The sequence below is a fragment of the Erpetoichthys calabaricus genome, chromosome 2, assembly GCF_900747795.2.
Source record: "Erpetoichthys calabaricus chromosome 2, fErpCal1.3, whole genome shotgun sequence".
Classification (NCBI taxonomy): Eukaryota; Metazoa; Chordata; class Cladistia; order Polypteriformes; family Polypteridae; genus Erpetoichthys; species Erpetoichthys calabaricus.
Genome location: NC_041395.2, coordinates 273,193,359 through 273,210,080, shown reverse-complemented (window position 1 = coordinate 273,210,080; position 16,722 = coordinate 273,193,359). Strand labels below are relative to the sequence as shown.

The 16,722-nt window shown below is 38.8% G+C and overlaps 1 protein-coding gene across 15 annotated transcripts in view; it reads right to left on the bottom strand.

Moving 5' to 3' along the window:
• Positions 1-4,679, bottom strand: part of kcnma1a (potassium large conductance calcium-activated channel, subfamily M, alpha member 1a) — a 733,327-nt gene extending 728,648 nt beyond the window's left edge. For all 15 annotated transcript variants that reach the window (XM_051923733.1, XM_051923735.1, XM_051923728.1 and 12 more), the window contains exon 1: positions 4,021-4,679. In XM_051923733.1, the coding sequence (XP_051779693.1) occupies positions 4,021-4,311 (291 nt within the window). In that variant the 5' untranslated portion in view covers positions 4,312-4,679. The remainder of the gene's footprint in view (positions 1-4,020) is intronic.
• Positions 4,680-16,722: the final 12,043 nt, after the last annotated feature.

The window sequence follows — 16,722 nt, the reverse complement described above, 5'->3', positions numbered from 1 at the left end:
AAATGATATGATCAATGTGGAGCATGTGATATTATTTATCTTGACTTTCAGAAAGCATTTGATAAGGTGCCACATGAGAGGTTAGGCATCAAATTAAAAGAAGTGGGAGTTCAGGGTGATGTTTGTAGATGGGTGCAGAATTGAATCAGACAAAGGAAGTAGAGGGTGATGGTGCGAGGAACCTCATCAGAACTGGCCGATGTTAAGAGTGGTGTTCCACAGGGGTCAGCGCTAGGGCCACTGCTATTTTTAATATTTAGAAATGATTAAGATACGAATATAAGTAACAAGCTGGTTAAGTTTGCAGATGATACCAAGATAGGTGAATTAGCAGATAATTTGGAATCCGTTATATCATTGTAAAAGGACTTGGATAGAATGCAAGCTTGGGCAGATTTGTAGCAGATGAAATTTAATGTTAGTAAATGTAAAGTATTACACAGAGGAAGTAAAAATGTTAGGTTTGAATACACAATGGGTGGTCAGAAAATCGACAGTACACCTTATGAGAAGGATTTAGGAGTCATAGTGGACTCTAAGCTATCGACTTCCTGACAGTGTTCAGAAGCCATTAAGAAGTTAAACAGAATGTTAGGTTATATGGCACGATGTGTGGAGTACACGTCCAAGGAGGTTATGCTCAACCTTTATAATGCACTGGTGAGGCCTTACCTGGAGTACTGTGTGCAGTTTTGGTCTTTAGGCTACAAAAATGACATAGCAGCACTAGAAAATGTCCAGAGAAGAGCGACTAGGTGGATTCCAGCGCTAAAGGGGGTGAATTATGAGGAAAGATTAAAAGAGCTGAGCCTATACAGTTTAAGCACAAGAAGATTAAGAGGTGACACGATTGAAGTGTTTAAAATTATGAAGGGAATTATTGCAGTGGATTGAGACTGTTATTTTAAAATGAGTTCATCAAGAACACGAGGACACCGTTGGAAACTTGTTAAGGGTAAATATCGCACAAACATTAGGAAGTTTTTCTTTATACAAAGAATGATAGACACTTGGAATGAGCTACCAAGTAGAGTGGTAGACAGTAAGACGTTAGGGTCTTTCAAAACTCGACTTGAAGTTTTTTTGGAAGAAATAAGTGGATAGGACTGGCGAGCTTTGTTGAGCTGAATGGCCTGTTCTCGTCTAGAGTGTTCTAATGTATATGTCAAGCAATTGTACTTTCATGGGCACTAAGGTCCTGATCATATATAAAAAGATTATAGTTACAGTTTTCAACATCCGAACATATTAACCCTTAACCTTATACTATCCTGTGTACCAGTTAAGGAGTAAATGCCATGTAGAAAACAGAGCTGCTTCTCACTGAAGAAGGATGTGCTGGCCATTACGTGATGCCTTCTACACAAACAAGACTGTTGAGCAGACTTAACTAGTTGTAGGTTAGGCTCACTAAATGGTTTGTTCTGACCCATTTTGAAATACCATTGAAATACTCAATGAACAATTCAGTCCATCATACAACTTCTACAAATTCGACCTGTTAAAATAAAAGCTTGCATTTTCTATGATATACAGATGAGTACTGCCATCTTCAGAAAATCACCTCAGCACTGAATGGTGATGGTGGACACCTAAAGATTCTCGAAGCACCACTACTTGTACTGCAGTATATTTAAGCATCTGTCTGCTTCACAGTAACCTTTTCTGGCTCTTTTTCAAATGACATTTACCATTTAAAGTCTATCTATTGCAGTTTTGAATTTCTTTCTTTTAGACATTCATTTCCAGGTGAACATATAACTTGTAGATTTCAAATTTACAAAAGCCTTCCTTCAACCACTACCAATTCGTCCATCTTATAAGTCATTTCTTACGTTTACCACATTATACTAAATTGGCAGATGATGCAGGAAATCTTAATAGTCTTGGATTACATATTTTACTTACATAATAAAAAGGGCAAACACTTTTCCTAGAACTCAAGATGATGGTAAAATTTCAAACTTGGGCAACAGTTCAATCAATGCTAGGCTTACTTACACTGAAATCAGAAAAGCTCAACTAAAAACCTGGAAAGGTATTCAAAAAACGTCGACTACAATGGAATGCCCTTTGCTAAAGTAAAATTATCTCAATTGCTCTAGATGGCTGCTTTACAATTTTTTGCATCATTAAACATTGATGATGGACTGACTTGCTGTCATGCTGAGTACTGTTTCTGGTCATTCAGTTAGTGCTGCTGGGGAAAAGTCTTTAAATAAAGTGGCTTCAGAAAATGGATGGCTGATATTTACTGGTGGCACAATGGGTCAGATTACGGAGCTGGGGTGATTTTTATGTAGCAGTTGCATGTCCTCCCTTGGTTTAAGTAGGGTTTTCACAGATGACTTTGGTTTCTTTTCACAGCCCAAAGTCAACTTGTGTTGGTGATTTCAAACTAGGCTCCAGTCACTGAGAATGGCGAGTGTACATAAGTGTGCCCTGTGGCAAGTTGGCACATCATCCAGGGTTGCATGTTTGAATTTTCGCTTTATATTTACTTGGGTTTACTCTGGGGACTCCAGTTTCCTCCTATGGCCCCAAGACATGCTGTTAGCTTAATTGGCATCTCCCTGGGTGTAGGTGTGAGGATGAGCGTGCTGTGCTGTGCTGCGGATTGGGCATGTGCAGAAAAAGGTTGTTGGCAGGATGAGTACCACCAATTGAGGAACATCCACCTTAAGATGACATTTGCAAATCTGAGATCTCAATGCAAAAATACTACACCATTGATCGTAAAGCACATCCATGGTGTCAAAAGCATTGACTGACACTTGTAGCCATCCTGTTTTTGTTTTTTTTTTTTGATCAGACAAACAGTACCACCTTATGTGACAACTATGATTACAGTAGCTGAGCAAAGTCATAACCTTCAAAGTGAGAACAAACAACTCTTCAGTTGAAAACTTTTGAATGCTTGTTATCCATTTGGGGATGGGGGCAACGGAGTCTTTCAGCTTTCAGGCTTTGAAAGAATGCACATAATGTGTCTGATAGAGTTAATAAAAGACAAAATTACATAAAGTTTACTAATCACTCTGATATTATGTTATATGCATACTGGCCTTTTTTGTAACTCCCGTTAGGTGAATGAATCTGGTTACAAAAACGATAATATTAATAATAAGCACTCTTAAACGACAAACCAATGTACAAGGCATTGTAAAATACTCATAATTGGAATTTCTTACCCATCGATTACATAATTTGACAACTCATTAAAACACATTTCTCCTGTGGCAAATAAACTTTTCCCCCCGATTTTAAAACCTGTAAAAGAAGCTAACCTAAAAGTGAATATTTAATCAGCCAAATGAGACGAGCCCTGAGACGTCAGAAGCAGCCTAGCAACCAGAGTTAAAGCGGCTTGAGTGCGCATCACACAGATGTTGCTTTTGTATTCATAAAAAAAGCGAAGGGGCGCTTCAGACAGCTTGGGCATGCTGCACACAAGTTATTTTGGGACTTACAACCCCAGTGTAAAGCTAAACAGGGAACCTGGGCGCACAATGTATCTCCTATGCATGACTAAGCCGAGAAGCGTGTAGATTCCCATTGCCTTTGAAATCCTGAAGAATCCCATTAATCTACTTTTAATCTCTCTGAAACCTCGTACAGGGAGCTCCACATTTAATCAAAGTAATTGAGTAATAAGGACAGAAAGCACACTTTTTCGTTGGGTGGGGGGGGGCGGTGACATATTTCTATATTCTCCCTATATTACATTCACATCTCATCTCTTCAGTTACCAAAAAAATGTCCCTTCGACGCGATTTACATCAAAAACAGAAGAGTCTATATCTAGATCATCTTGGGAATGTCAAGATGCGAAATCGGTAATCATGTGTCAGATGCTCCCGACAGGCATGTGTCTTCCAGCCAGCGAGTTCACACAGCCAAAGCTGTGAGAGACCAAAACCTCAATCATCCACAAAAGGCTCGGTATCTTAGTGCGTGTTTCACAAATACGTTTTTTACTTTGGCGTAGAGAAATAAAATATGGCACGGTGGAAGAATTACCTTGTTTTTGATGTTGCAGTGGCAGCACACAGTCCACAGGTACTTAAGGGTCCTCCAGAGAAGGATGATAAACAGACCCCCGAAGAAAGTAACCATGGACGAAGCCAGAAAAGCCCACCACATACGCTGACCATTGCTATCGCAGGGCACGTCTGGAGTGTAAGGGATGACCACTGCATCCATCTTGGACATGTAGACGGAGGACGAGTCCTGATTTATATTATTATTAATATCACTCGTTCTAAAGCTTACGATGCCTTCAGAAATGTTGCCATCTGCCAAAGCTAGCATCCAGAGGCTCTGGAAGGCTGCTGCCAGCGCCCCCGAACCCACTCATCAGCCATATTGCTTGGAGTGGGGAAGAAATCTTCCTTTCTTTTCTGGGCTTTCTTCCTTTTTTGCCCAATTTTTGTTCTGTAGGTCGATCTCCCCCCCTTGCCAAACCGGTGACGCATAGGCGACAGAAACCTCCAAAGACAGACCGCTTCTCCTGTCTCCTTCGGCGAAACGTGTTGAACTCACGGTAGCATGTTCTCTGTTTGTTTTCTATTTCTCCGTTTACCTAATATCAGACATTTTGCCACGATTCAAGGGTATTTCCATGACAGAGACCTCTTCATCGAGGGTGCCGACACTGCTGTGCGCTGCAAACACCTTCCAACAGCTCACTGACTGCGACCTCGGTTTCTTTTATCTGGGGAGCCAATCGCCTTAACGCTGATCGATTTTTTACCCCTGTGACAAATACCACCCCCTTTAAATAGCTTTGAGGATTTGCAGCTACGCTGGGATCTCTTCCGTTCTAGTTTTTCTCCATCTGCTTGCGCCCAAGCTGAGGTCTAATAGCAGTGTTTTCTTTCCTCTCGAACAATGATCAGCGCTCTTCGGTTACTGTCGTTGTTCCCATTCACTCCCTTCGGCCTCCAGTGAGCCCAGCTGATAGCTGCTGTCAGATCCGCTCAGAAGATAGCGAGGAGATTTACAGGTAGGAAGGCGGAGTCAGACCGAAATAATAAAGATGGACAAATACTGGTGATGTTTATTCCAACGGGATATTGTCGCTCCCAGTGCACAGTCGCGCTCGGCGAGCCGCGTCAACACACAATCTTATTCATAAAGTGACGCACCGCGGGCAGGATGCGCAGCTCGCACAGCCCTTCTGCTGCTTGGCCATCGCGGCGCTGATAATTTAACACGATTTGTGTTCCAAGTCAGTGTTCTCCGTCCCACCTTACAGCAGATAGCTGTGACTGGAATACAGAACGATAAGTGCCTGACTGCCCGCGTTTTAAAGCGACAGTAGCGTTTGGTTGGATATTCCAATAAGCCGAGAATCTTTTTTTCTTCTTCAGGCAATTCCGACGATTGTATGCAAATGTAGCGGCAGAGGTCAGCGCATCCTGTGCGCTCAAAATAAAAGGCTTTTCGTGATTTTTAACTTTGAACAGCCTTTGGGTTTTTGACAGTAAGTAAAAGAAGCAAAACGGAGACGATGCGATGCTACCGAGGTAGACTCCGGCAGCCCTCAACAGTAAACTGGAACGAATTGGCTTGAATGATTGACGGCGGAATCCTCACATTGTATTTTTATCAGCGTAAGACAAACTCGGGAACATATTGACTGCCGTAGTCTTACAAAACTGCAATCTAAAATAAAAGTATGCCGAATAAACAATTACCTGTCATAATTATTTTTCGTATTCTTTTTTGTTATTCGTTAAAAGAGAGAAAAAGTATCAATTAAGCAATTCATAAGAAAATGAACATGTGTCCCATGTTAGCGTGTGGCCAGACAGACCCTACTCAGCGTGTGAGCCAGTAAGTTGTGTCCCGTCCAGGGCTTGTTCCATACCTTCTTTCTGATATGTTTCAGCTACCAGTGACACGTTAACGGATAAAGAACGGTATAGTAAATCGGTAAACTATAAGTTCGGCCTCCTGGACAACACACAAGCAAAAGCTAAAAGAAAAAAATAATCGTAGGTAGAACAATTAATGTATAGATAGATTACTATTTAATTTATTTCTTAGTGCCAAACAGTACAAAACCCAGTGTTATTTTAAGTTAAATGCTATACATGTGTCTATCTTTAATCCTATGTTTAATTTTGCTGCTAATATTTGACGCGCGCGCGTATGCGTATACGCTGTAAGCAGGTGTGTATACTGTATAAGTAGTATCTGACCTGTTGACTGATGATGACTGATAGCTCTAGCGAATGTATTTTGATTGAAAAAACAAAACTCCATTAACTTCACAGATTCTTCACAGAGTCTAGTGATGGCGCTGTAGGACATCAGTTTCGAGGTAAGGTAGTTATTTAAGGTAAAGAAGACAAGGTTAGTGGATAGAACTAGCTCATCTCAAATCATGGCGACAAAAGAGGAGACCTGTTGCATATTGATTAAGACATGCAAATAAGAATTTCCCCTATCTCTGTACACTTTACAAATAATTACACAGTAAACTTAGTTTTCTGCGGTGGGCTGTTTAGTTCTTCCATGTCTATAAATGACTGAACCACGCTCAATAAAGAAGTTAGTATAACGGACAACTAGGGGGCACCAGTTGAACCCTAGCGTCATTCTGGATGGAGTGACATCTGTTTTTTTGTCGGCTACCACCAAGTGAACTCGTCTTATAAACTGGTGTCACGTCTAGGATTTGTTCTTGCCTTGATTCCATAGTTTGTTTTTCTTGCCACAAAATGTTGGTAAGCGAGACTTTAAGCAGATGGTTTCCTGGAATGTAGACGGGGTGGAGGAGTAGATGTAGTGTTGTTCGAAGACTGATGCACTGTTTGATTTTCACAAAAAGGATTTTTAAAAAACCGCAAACATGGTTTAAAAATCACAAGCCGCATATGCTACTACCTGTTGAAAAATGTTAGGCATAGGTTTAATAAACCCCACGCCTTTCGTTGGCCGCAATACAATTCGGGCAAAGGTTCATCCAATCTCATATCCATCCGCGAGAAATGAAACTTTACGTTGGGACAAACTCTAGCAAACGTGCGTTATTACTATTATTTACTTCTCGGACTAACTTATAACGTCTGGGATGTGATTGGCTTCATTTTTCCGTGTATCCAATTGGACAGTTCACACTGCGTCAATAGCGGGATTTGAACCCACAATCTCACGGATCTGAAGCACAAAGCCTTAATCACAACGCCCGACTGCTGTGTGCGTTTACGATGGAGATGTTGTCAGCACAGTAATCGTATTTAATCCAATTGGTGTCGACTAAGGGAAGTGTCAATGTAGAGACATTTTCATTGAAAAATATAGGGGTACTTGTGTACGAAAAATCCACTGGGATTCAATTATCCTAGCCTGTCGTATTTGTGTTTTTTTTTTTGAGAAAGCATACATGGTGTACAGTAAATTAAAAGAAAATGACAATGTAACGCAAGCTTGCCCTTGAGTAGGTGACTCTAATCCTATTTAGGATAAATAGGGGGGCGACATGGAGGTGCCGTGAACACTTAGGTCAAGGAATCGAATCCCGTCCTTTATCTATATGGAATTTTCCCCAAGTATTCCACTTCTCTTTATACGAAAAATAAACAAAACACCTTATAGATTAACTGTGGCGGCCATGACAAAACCGAGTGCAAGTCTGGCTCCAAGTATGTCTGGTGTTCAGCCCTGCGTTTGTTCTCGTCATGCAATGAATGTTGCAAGTATAGATTTCTGCTCCCCGAGACTCTGGTCTGAAATAAGCCCATTTAGAGAGTGTATTAAACAATATTATGCAGAAACAATATAGTCGACATTTTGAGTTGCTTCGATAATCCAAATAAAATATCGGAAATGAGATATTACCACAAAACCGCTATTGTATTGTAACCGCGCACTCTTATTTTATTTATATAGATTAGGGCAATGCCAGCGGCTGACTAGGTCTGATTTGCCGCATGTTTCCAAGTCCAGTTATAGACAGTACCGCATAGGGTGAGTAAGCCCTCTGATTTATTGCGACGTGGAAGGTGCCAGCTGCACACGCCTGTTGCTGAACACGAACAGTAGCAACCATTCATTGGCACTGCTCTTTAGACTCGACTTCTTACTTCCACACGGGATGTGCAACCCGTTATTAAAGATGGTCAAGTTAAAATAGACAAGACGGACACGTTAAAATCCAAAATCCCGCTTGCCCCCGTATGCAAGCTGCAACATCACCCTAAATGGCGAATTATGAATGAGGATGCGTGCACTCATTCCCCTTTAACTTACCTCATTAGGATATTAACTCATATTTTTAAAGCTTTTATGCAACAGTGGACACCGCTTACCATCATTTATTTATTCTGGACATCTGCAGTAAGAGATAGACAGATTGCTGAATGAGTTTTAATTTTTTACACACCGTAAGAAATGTGTACAGATTGCTTAAAACTCTAGCGAATGCAGTGTTTGTACTCTACCTTGCGAAACAGAAAGGCAACTGCTTAAAAGGTAAGTACCTAAAATATTTCTTAAAACATTACTAATTTCTTCTATGAGGCGTGAGTATTTTAATTGATCCGAGTTCGTGCACCATCTGAAATTACATTAACGGATGCGAACAGGCGCTTCAGATCGTCCAAGTCATATTCTCAATTATTGTAAATTGGAGTCAAATCCACAGATGGAAGAAAGCCTCGTGTCAAGATAATGGGTTTCCTTTAATCTCTGCTTTAAGGTCAACACGTACTTTATTCTTGCGACGCCTAGTGGACGGTAAAGGTTGTACGAGCGTTCACTCTAATTTATCAATGAAAGCCTCAACCGTGTATAAAAAAAGCGCGACTCTGTTTTTCGATTTTACATTATTTTTTACGAGCTGTGTTGCCCGGCTTCGCCCGGGAAGTTTCCAAAGGCAGTGGACTACTGTTACAGTGCTGTTGGTTCATCGAATATATCAGAATATATAGCTAAGTACATTTTTGTATACAATATTGGTAGTTTTTTTAACTAATGTAATATTATTGTACATTTACAGGTGCTGTTTAGTCTTAAACATGCTATATTCTTGTCATAGAGTAATTCTTGTTTTTTTAGTACATGGCTATGACTTTTGATCAATGCAGAATACAATTTTACTAAAAATGTACTCATTTAAATTGAAACTGGTCATCAGTAGTAACAATGGGATTTTTAGTATTTAGAATTTCCTCCTGCCTTACACCTTAAGCATGCTAGGATAGATTCCAGCTTTCCCGCAGCAATGCTCAGGATAAACCAGGTTTTGAAAATGGATGGGTGGATGGACTATTATTATTATTGTTATTATTATATGTTAATGATTTTCATTTATTTACAGTACATCATTCATTTAAGCATTGTTTAAGCTTAATTTTGTTTGCCATTGCCATAACCAAAAAATAAAGTTGTAGCAGTGAATTGAACTTTATATTCTAAAAAACAGTGTTTACAGGCTGTACATTTAGACGGCTCATGCAATTAATTAAATTTATGAAATGCTTATTATATGCTGAAACGCATACATGGCATATTGAAATGCACCCCCCACACACCTCCTTGAACCAGGAGGCAAGGAATTAGATTAAGTGGTTTTGAGAATGAAATTACATGTAAAAAAGCAATTGAATGTGAATCTACATTTAATGGAACCTATCTTCAAAATACCAATGAACAGATTTTTCTGTGTTATGAGGAGAAAAATATGTGTCAGGAGATTTTCAGTACAACATCCCACCACAGTTTGAGTCAGGCTAATGCTTAGGTCTGTGCTGCTCAGCAGTAAGTTTATAGCATAAAACACAATTTTACAACTGTCTCAATTTTTGTACCTATTGGTGATGGGTGGTGTCCACATATGCAGTTTAGAGTATAATAAATCAAAGGTGGGGGGCTGGACCACCCTTGGTGTTACACGTGCAGATAGAGCTTGTCTGTTTTTCCTAATGGTTTGGCCAGCACCATGTACAGCGTTCCCCTATGTCTTCTGTGCTGCACTAGTGCTATCGACCATAGCTTATTGTCTTGGGCACAAGGAGTCTTTTAACTCTGCCAGTATTTCTCATTCCCTTCCTGGCAGCTAGAGTCCAGGTGCCCACCTCGAGTGTGTAACCACATTTTCCTTTTGCTTCTGTAAACCTTCCTTCTTCTATCTCAGAGGTTATGCCTCATGTCATCCTGTCTGTTTCCTCTTTCCACAACAGCTCCCTTATTCACTCGCCCATCCACACTATTGGTATGCAGTGCTGTTGTGCTGGCAGTGTTCAACCAGCAGCTACACTTGTCTAACTTGAGTGAAAAAAAGAAAAAGATGGGGGTGTCTTACTAGCCCACTTAGGAAATTAGGGTTGGTTAGTTTTCTTATTTTTTAAGATATCACCAAATTTCAATCAAATCTGTTAAAGTGTTTTTGAGATTTTGGGTTATTTAACTTTCTATTGTGGGGGTGTTAGGTGGGGTTACCCCTACATATTGATATATCAAAATGTTCTTTGTTAGTGGATACCTAATACCTTAGATGTTCAATTCACCCAAATTTCAACTTTTTAACTAAATGGGAAATAGTGATTTTGTTAACGAGTGAGTCAATTTTGCATTAAATATATATAAATATTTTTTTGATAATCAGCTTTTCTCCTAGAAATGAATTGCAAGGAAACGACACATAACTCAGAAACAAAAGATGTAAGGCAGCAATTGTCCTGGAAGGGACACCGATCGTAATACAAAGATTGACATCTACTGTACATAACAAAACAGGATGTCTCAGTATGGGATTTTTAGTTATATATTTAATAGACGTGCATGCAGCTTGTTTATCACAGCTGAGAGAAAATTTAGCATTTAAAATATTCAGAAAACTTTGGTTGTGGTTTGAATCTTGTTTTGTTATTTTTTTCCTTTGTATTTCTATTTTTCTAGTAAGTAGAAGTAAGCTGTTATATTTATATTATTAATTGCAATTCAGTAGTATGGTATTTAAATATTCTGTTTTTTGAAAATAAAATAATAAAAAAAAAGCTAATTTATCCAAGGAGGAAAGACCTTTATAATATCATTGTTCTACTTGTATACTCTTTTGTACAGTGTAATTTGATAAACATAACTATCAATTCAATGCAGATCAGTTTATTTTTTTATAGTGAGCTTCACTCTACAGGCCCAGAGCATTGCACAGATTTACAAATGTAACATATGGCAATGGTGAAGTTCATAACCTTACATTTTCACATCTAACCATGATGAAAAATGCATGAAAACATGCCCAGTTAATCTTTATATCCCTAAATTCAATTCACTTATACAGATTATTCTTTTATTTTCTAAGACCAATACCCCAATACAGTATCATAAAGAGCAAGAAACCAGCTCAGAAGTACAAATAAGGAAGGAACCTTGGAGAGGGTGCCCATCTATCAGAGTACATGCTCACTCAAACAGGGCTGGTTTAGTTCTTAAATGACTTCGCATGGGATAAGTCATTCTCTGGGATGTGGAAGAAACTGAGCACCTGCAAAAAGTCACACACATTTTATACAGAGACTGGGCTGAGAAGTGAATCTATGTTCCTAGAGCTATATAGTGGCAGATCTAACCAGTATGCCATCCATTTTCATAGAAATATGCAAGCTTAATTTCTTGGGTAGGCTTTTTAATGTTTGCAGCATACAAAAATAAAATGTATTTGAGCAAAGGTCCAGATGTCTTGGGCATCTAGTGCTCTACTAGGCAGTGGCAGAGGATTTCACGTTCAGTCACTCAGACTCAGCAGGGCCATTCCAAAGTGAACAACATTCACTGAGGCATATTTCTACAAACGCCAGGTTAAGTGACTTGCACTGTGACCCTCAGGAAGTCAGAGATGGGAACTCTGCCAGCAATTTGTTCTTTGTTGCGTTCGTTTGCCTGTAGTGTCATGTTCAGGAGGATGGCAGTCATTTTTTGACATTTCTTGTAGATCTCAAGTTAATATTACTGCTGAGTGGAGCCCCTTACCATAAAATATGTTAGACTGTTTTTAAAATGAAGATATATAACATGACTTAAGTTCCTGGAAATGTTTCACTCATTGCAGATATCAAAAAGAAGAGATCAAATCTTTGGGAATGTTATGACATCTGACCAAATTCTAAAACTGAAACCCTCCTGAGTATGACATAATAAGATCACATGCAGCTGGAATCCCAATTCCAGCTCACCATGTGTTCTCTTTGCCCATCTATTTGAATGTAATGGGAGGTATTCAAAAATGAAAGACTACTTATACTAGGAAGAAAAATGTCCCATTACGTACTAAGGTTATTTCAGTAACCACTTAATACTTTTAATAAGCTTAAATGAAAGCAGAAAGGTCACTCTTCAGACTTACAACAGAGACAAAGTACACCTACCAGCTGAAGCCAGGCAGTGTTTCTGGTACAGCATCAGCCATGACAACCAACTCAGTGCTTGTTACATCCTCAGATCAAACTTCTTTACTGTAGTGCCTTTAATACTCAGTCAGAAACTGGAGTTCACCACTTCACTCTTGGCAACCCTTTTTTAACTTTGGCTACCCTCCTGGAATGATCATCAAGCAGCACAATTCTCCCTTCTTCAGCAAAGGTGCTAATGACATTTCATATCCACATCAGGCTGATAAACCAACTTCTGCCTTTTAATTAGACTTGTACCTTTAATAAACCAAGCTGTTATTTCTTAGTTCCTGTGTTTTAAAGTCAATCCCTAAAGCACAAATCTGTTTTTTTTTATTTATGTATGTTACCTGGGGATAAGTATCACTTTTTTATATTGTTTAAGATTTTCTTCATCATCATCATCTTCATTATATTTTTCCAGCTGTTCTCATTATTTAAATCACATTAGTGGGTATGACAATGAAGCTGTTGTAGCCATTCAGTGTTCAGTATCATTCACACTGGGGTTTCCTTTGTTTGTCATTAATTGGCATTATTACAATGCAATTAAGGGAGCAATCTTCACAGGAAAAAGGTGAATTAGTAATAAAAAGGACACAATAGACTTATGAATTTAAAGACATGAAAAAATAAACATGTAAATATTTCTAAACTTCTTGTAAAGGTAAATTTCACATTAATGTCAATTTCTGGATAGAGAATAAGGAAAATCATAAAACAACATGTTAATTAAACAATGAGATCAGTTAAATCTAAAATAACTAACTGAAGGTAACACTCATCGTAATAAAAACCTGCAGCCATATTGGGCCTTCAGGACTTCACCTAAAGACCATTGCATTGCGTTATCTTCCCCTCTAAACAGTATAATGTCCATACATCCACAGTGCAAACAGGTATCAAAAGGCTGAAACTAGTGGGTAGGTCTTATTTCCCAACTGGATCATTTAAAAATACCACTCCAGCACTGCATACTGAATCAACAATTTGAGTGCTACATTCAGTTTTTGTTATAGTGTACAACTGTTGACCAGTGACAAGCAATTCCCCATCTTGATGGCCTTCAGAGTAGGCTAACCTTTCTTTTGAATCATTCTGGCCCCTCCATGGGCCCCATAATTACATGACCATTAGGCACCTTTGATAAAGGCTCTGTATCTGCCCTGCTCTCTGGAGTCTCTAAGAGATCTCTCCCAAGTCGGAATACATGGTTTCCAGACTCAGATTATAAGCATAATATGATTTGAACTGACTATAAGAGGCAAAAAAGCCTCCCATTTGCTTTATTCTTAACAGATACAGGAGGTCAGTCATATAAAGGCAACTATAGCATCTCTGCTACTCTGGACACTGTCCTCTATCTTTTCTAGTTGTTAAAAATATATCTCCCTCTACTTTCTTATATTATTAATGTTGAGCTGTCAAATGAAATTGTTTCTGGGCACATGAGACTGCTTCCTGATGTCTCTGTACTGTTAAAGCAACTTACACAACCGCCTTTCAACATTTGAACATACTGTGTTAAATCTTTACACATTTCCTCACTTTTACCCATTATAACACATAGCTCTTTAAGGGATATTTTGAATACTAAGGGAACAACACATTGTTAGGCTATCAAAACACAGAGTAGTCAAGTACTCCTATTTAATTATTTGGTATTGACAAACATTAAAATCAAAATAATTGGTAATGATGGTTATGTGTGGTTTTTAAAAAAATCCAACAAACTGCAGATTTGCTGGAAAAGTGTAGATTCAGTATTCAATGCTTGGTCAGTATGTCATAAAAAAGGTTTAAGAAAAACTGCTTTAAAGAAAGAAACTGTGATACACCATAACATTCAGTGTTATAGTCAGTCAGTGTCCAACCCGCTATATCCTAACACAGGGTCACAGGGGTCTGCTGGAGCCAATCCCAGCCAACACAGGGTGCAAGGCAGGAACAAACGCCGGGCAAGGCACCAGTTCACCACAGGGCACACACACACACCAAGCACACACCAGGGACAATTTAGGATTGCCAATGCACCTAACCTGCATGTCTTTGGATGGTGGGAGGAAACTGGAGCACCCGGAGGAAACCCACGCAGACACAGGGAGAACATGCAAACTCCATGCAGGGAGGGCCTGGGAAGCGAACCCAGGTCTCCCAATTGCGAGGCAGCAGCGCTACCACTGCCCTTCAGTATTATATGCAGTATTAATTAACATAATCATTAGTTGTTGGAATTAATCGATGAAATGATTTTGACTTCTTATTAGACTGCACTCAGCACAGCTGTATACTGCAGAATGTTCAGGAGAGAGCAAGCAGTCAGTCATCCTAGGACTTGAGAACTAACTTTGACTTTTATAACTGAAACCAGATTCCTAGGGATTCGCTGAGAGGAATTTTTGTTTACTACTTCTCTTCTGTCAATTTGCCATATCATAATGATAAAATGAATGGACATATAATATTTATATCCTCTCATGTCAATCAGTATGACATTGCTTTGTTTTACAGTGTGTTCAGGCTAGACTGTTTTTTTAAGTGTATACAGTATCAATCTGTAACATTTGTAATTATAATTTAGAAATATACTTGTCACAGTGCTCCAAGTCTGCACTCAGTGAAGAGTGCTATATAAGAATAAATTAAATTTAATTGAACTGGGAACTACCTGGATAATCTGTGTACTTGTTAGACTCCCTAATTTAACACTAAAGATAAAAAAAGATTAAAAATTTACAACAATGAAAGAAACTAATTTCACAATTTTGGCGAAGATGAGAAAGAGGATGCTTATCTAATAAAACGAGTTTGTGCATCCAAGGAACCGACATTGACAAGGCACAAATCAGCTGAAGCCCAGGTAGCTCCAGGTCAGTCATTGCTGCATCCTCCAATCCATCCCTTATCTTCAATCTTGGCCCCCAGATACAAGATATCAAGCTCAAACTCACCATTTCGTACTGAAGAGCTGCCGTTTACTTTAAATCCACATCCGGACTATTAAGAAAAGCCATTCCATGCCCACACTCTTTTTGTGTACATGCATTAATATGATAACCTGTCCATAATGGGCCTATAAACTCTGGTTATTAGCAAATATTCCTTATTTTTACTGACTTCCATGCTTTATAACCATCTCTTAAAACAGCATCGAAATGACAAATTTATTCCCTTGACAACAGCATTTTTTAATTTTGATTTTTTTGGTTACTATGACTTTAACTAATTTAAAATGATTCATTATCTGTGATTACATATTTTGCTGTATTTAGTGCCAGGTCAGCCATTTCCCCAAAGTCATACTTGAAAAGCAAAGAAAATCAACAGTAAGCAGCCCAGGAGTTCATCTAGATGGTTTAATGAAGAAGTGTGACAAAGCAGAAAGAAAAACCATCGGTGATGAGGGTCTCTTGTGGCTACTTTCATTCTTACTTTACAGCAGACCTCTCAAGTGCCTTTAGTGATTAGACTTCAGTGTAAAGTGCTGGCAGTGACACGGCCGCCCAAAGCATCAATTAGGCCACCTTGAATGACCACTTCTCCACCCCTCAATGACCTTCACAATTCCACTATACATTGGCAAAGCCTGGACAATTATTGAAAGCCTTTAATTTATTTTAACTGGAATCCTAATATACCTGTACATACTGTATGTTCTTATGACTGTGCTTACTTGCAATGCTGATGTAGTCTGTGACCTTGGTGAGCTCCCTTATTTATTTCATTTGCTACTGTTTTCTATGACCCAATATATTCTGTGAAATCTGGAGTTGCTTCTAAAATGATGCAGAAGCTGAATACAATATTTAGATCAGTATTTTCCATCCAACATTTATTGAATCAGTTTAATTCCTGATATGTTAATGGGAAACCAAAGCTTCTTCACCTTGACAACTTGTTAGAATTACTGTTGGCAACTCATTCTGTAAGTGTAGTTTTTTTTTTTGCTATAATACAATTAAATACTTCAAAGTATTAATTACGGGTAGTTCCTTTTATATGTTACTAGCAAAATACCCGCGCTTCGCAGCGGCGAAGTACTGCCTTAAAATTGTTATTAAGAAGAAAAGTAAACATTTTTAAACTGAGGGAAAATATACAAATAATTATTTGTTAAGGATCTCTTTGTATACCACGTTGTCAGTTCGGCCCTCCCGTTGCAATATGACTAAGCTGTGCGCTGAGCTTACGCTTGAGCATGCAACGTACAGTTGGCCATGTGAAAAGCAATCTTGCCTCAAATCAATGCCAACCTTTTGTAGGGTTTGTCCCTGATGGACTTATTAATTGTCATTGCGAAGCAGAGCCTTATTGGAAATTG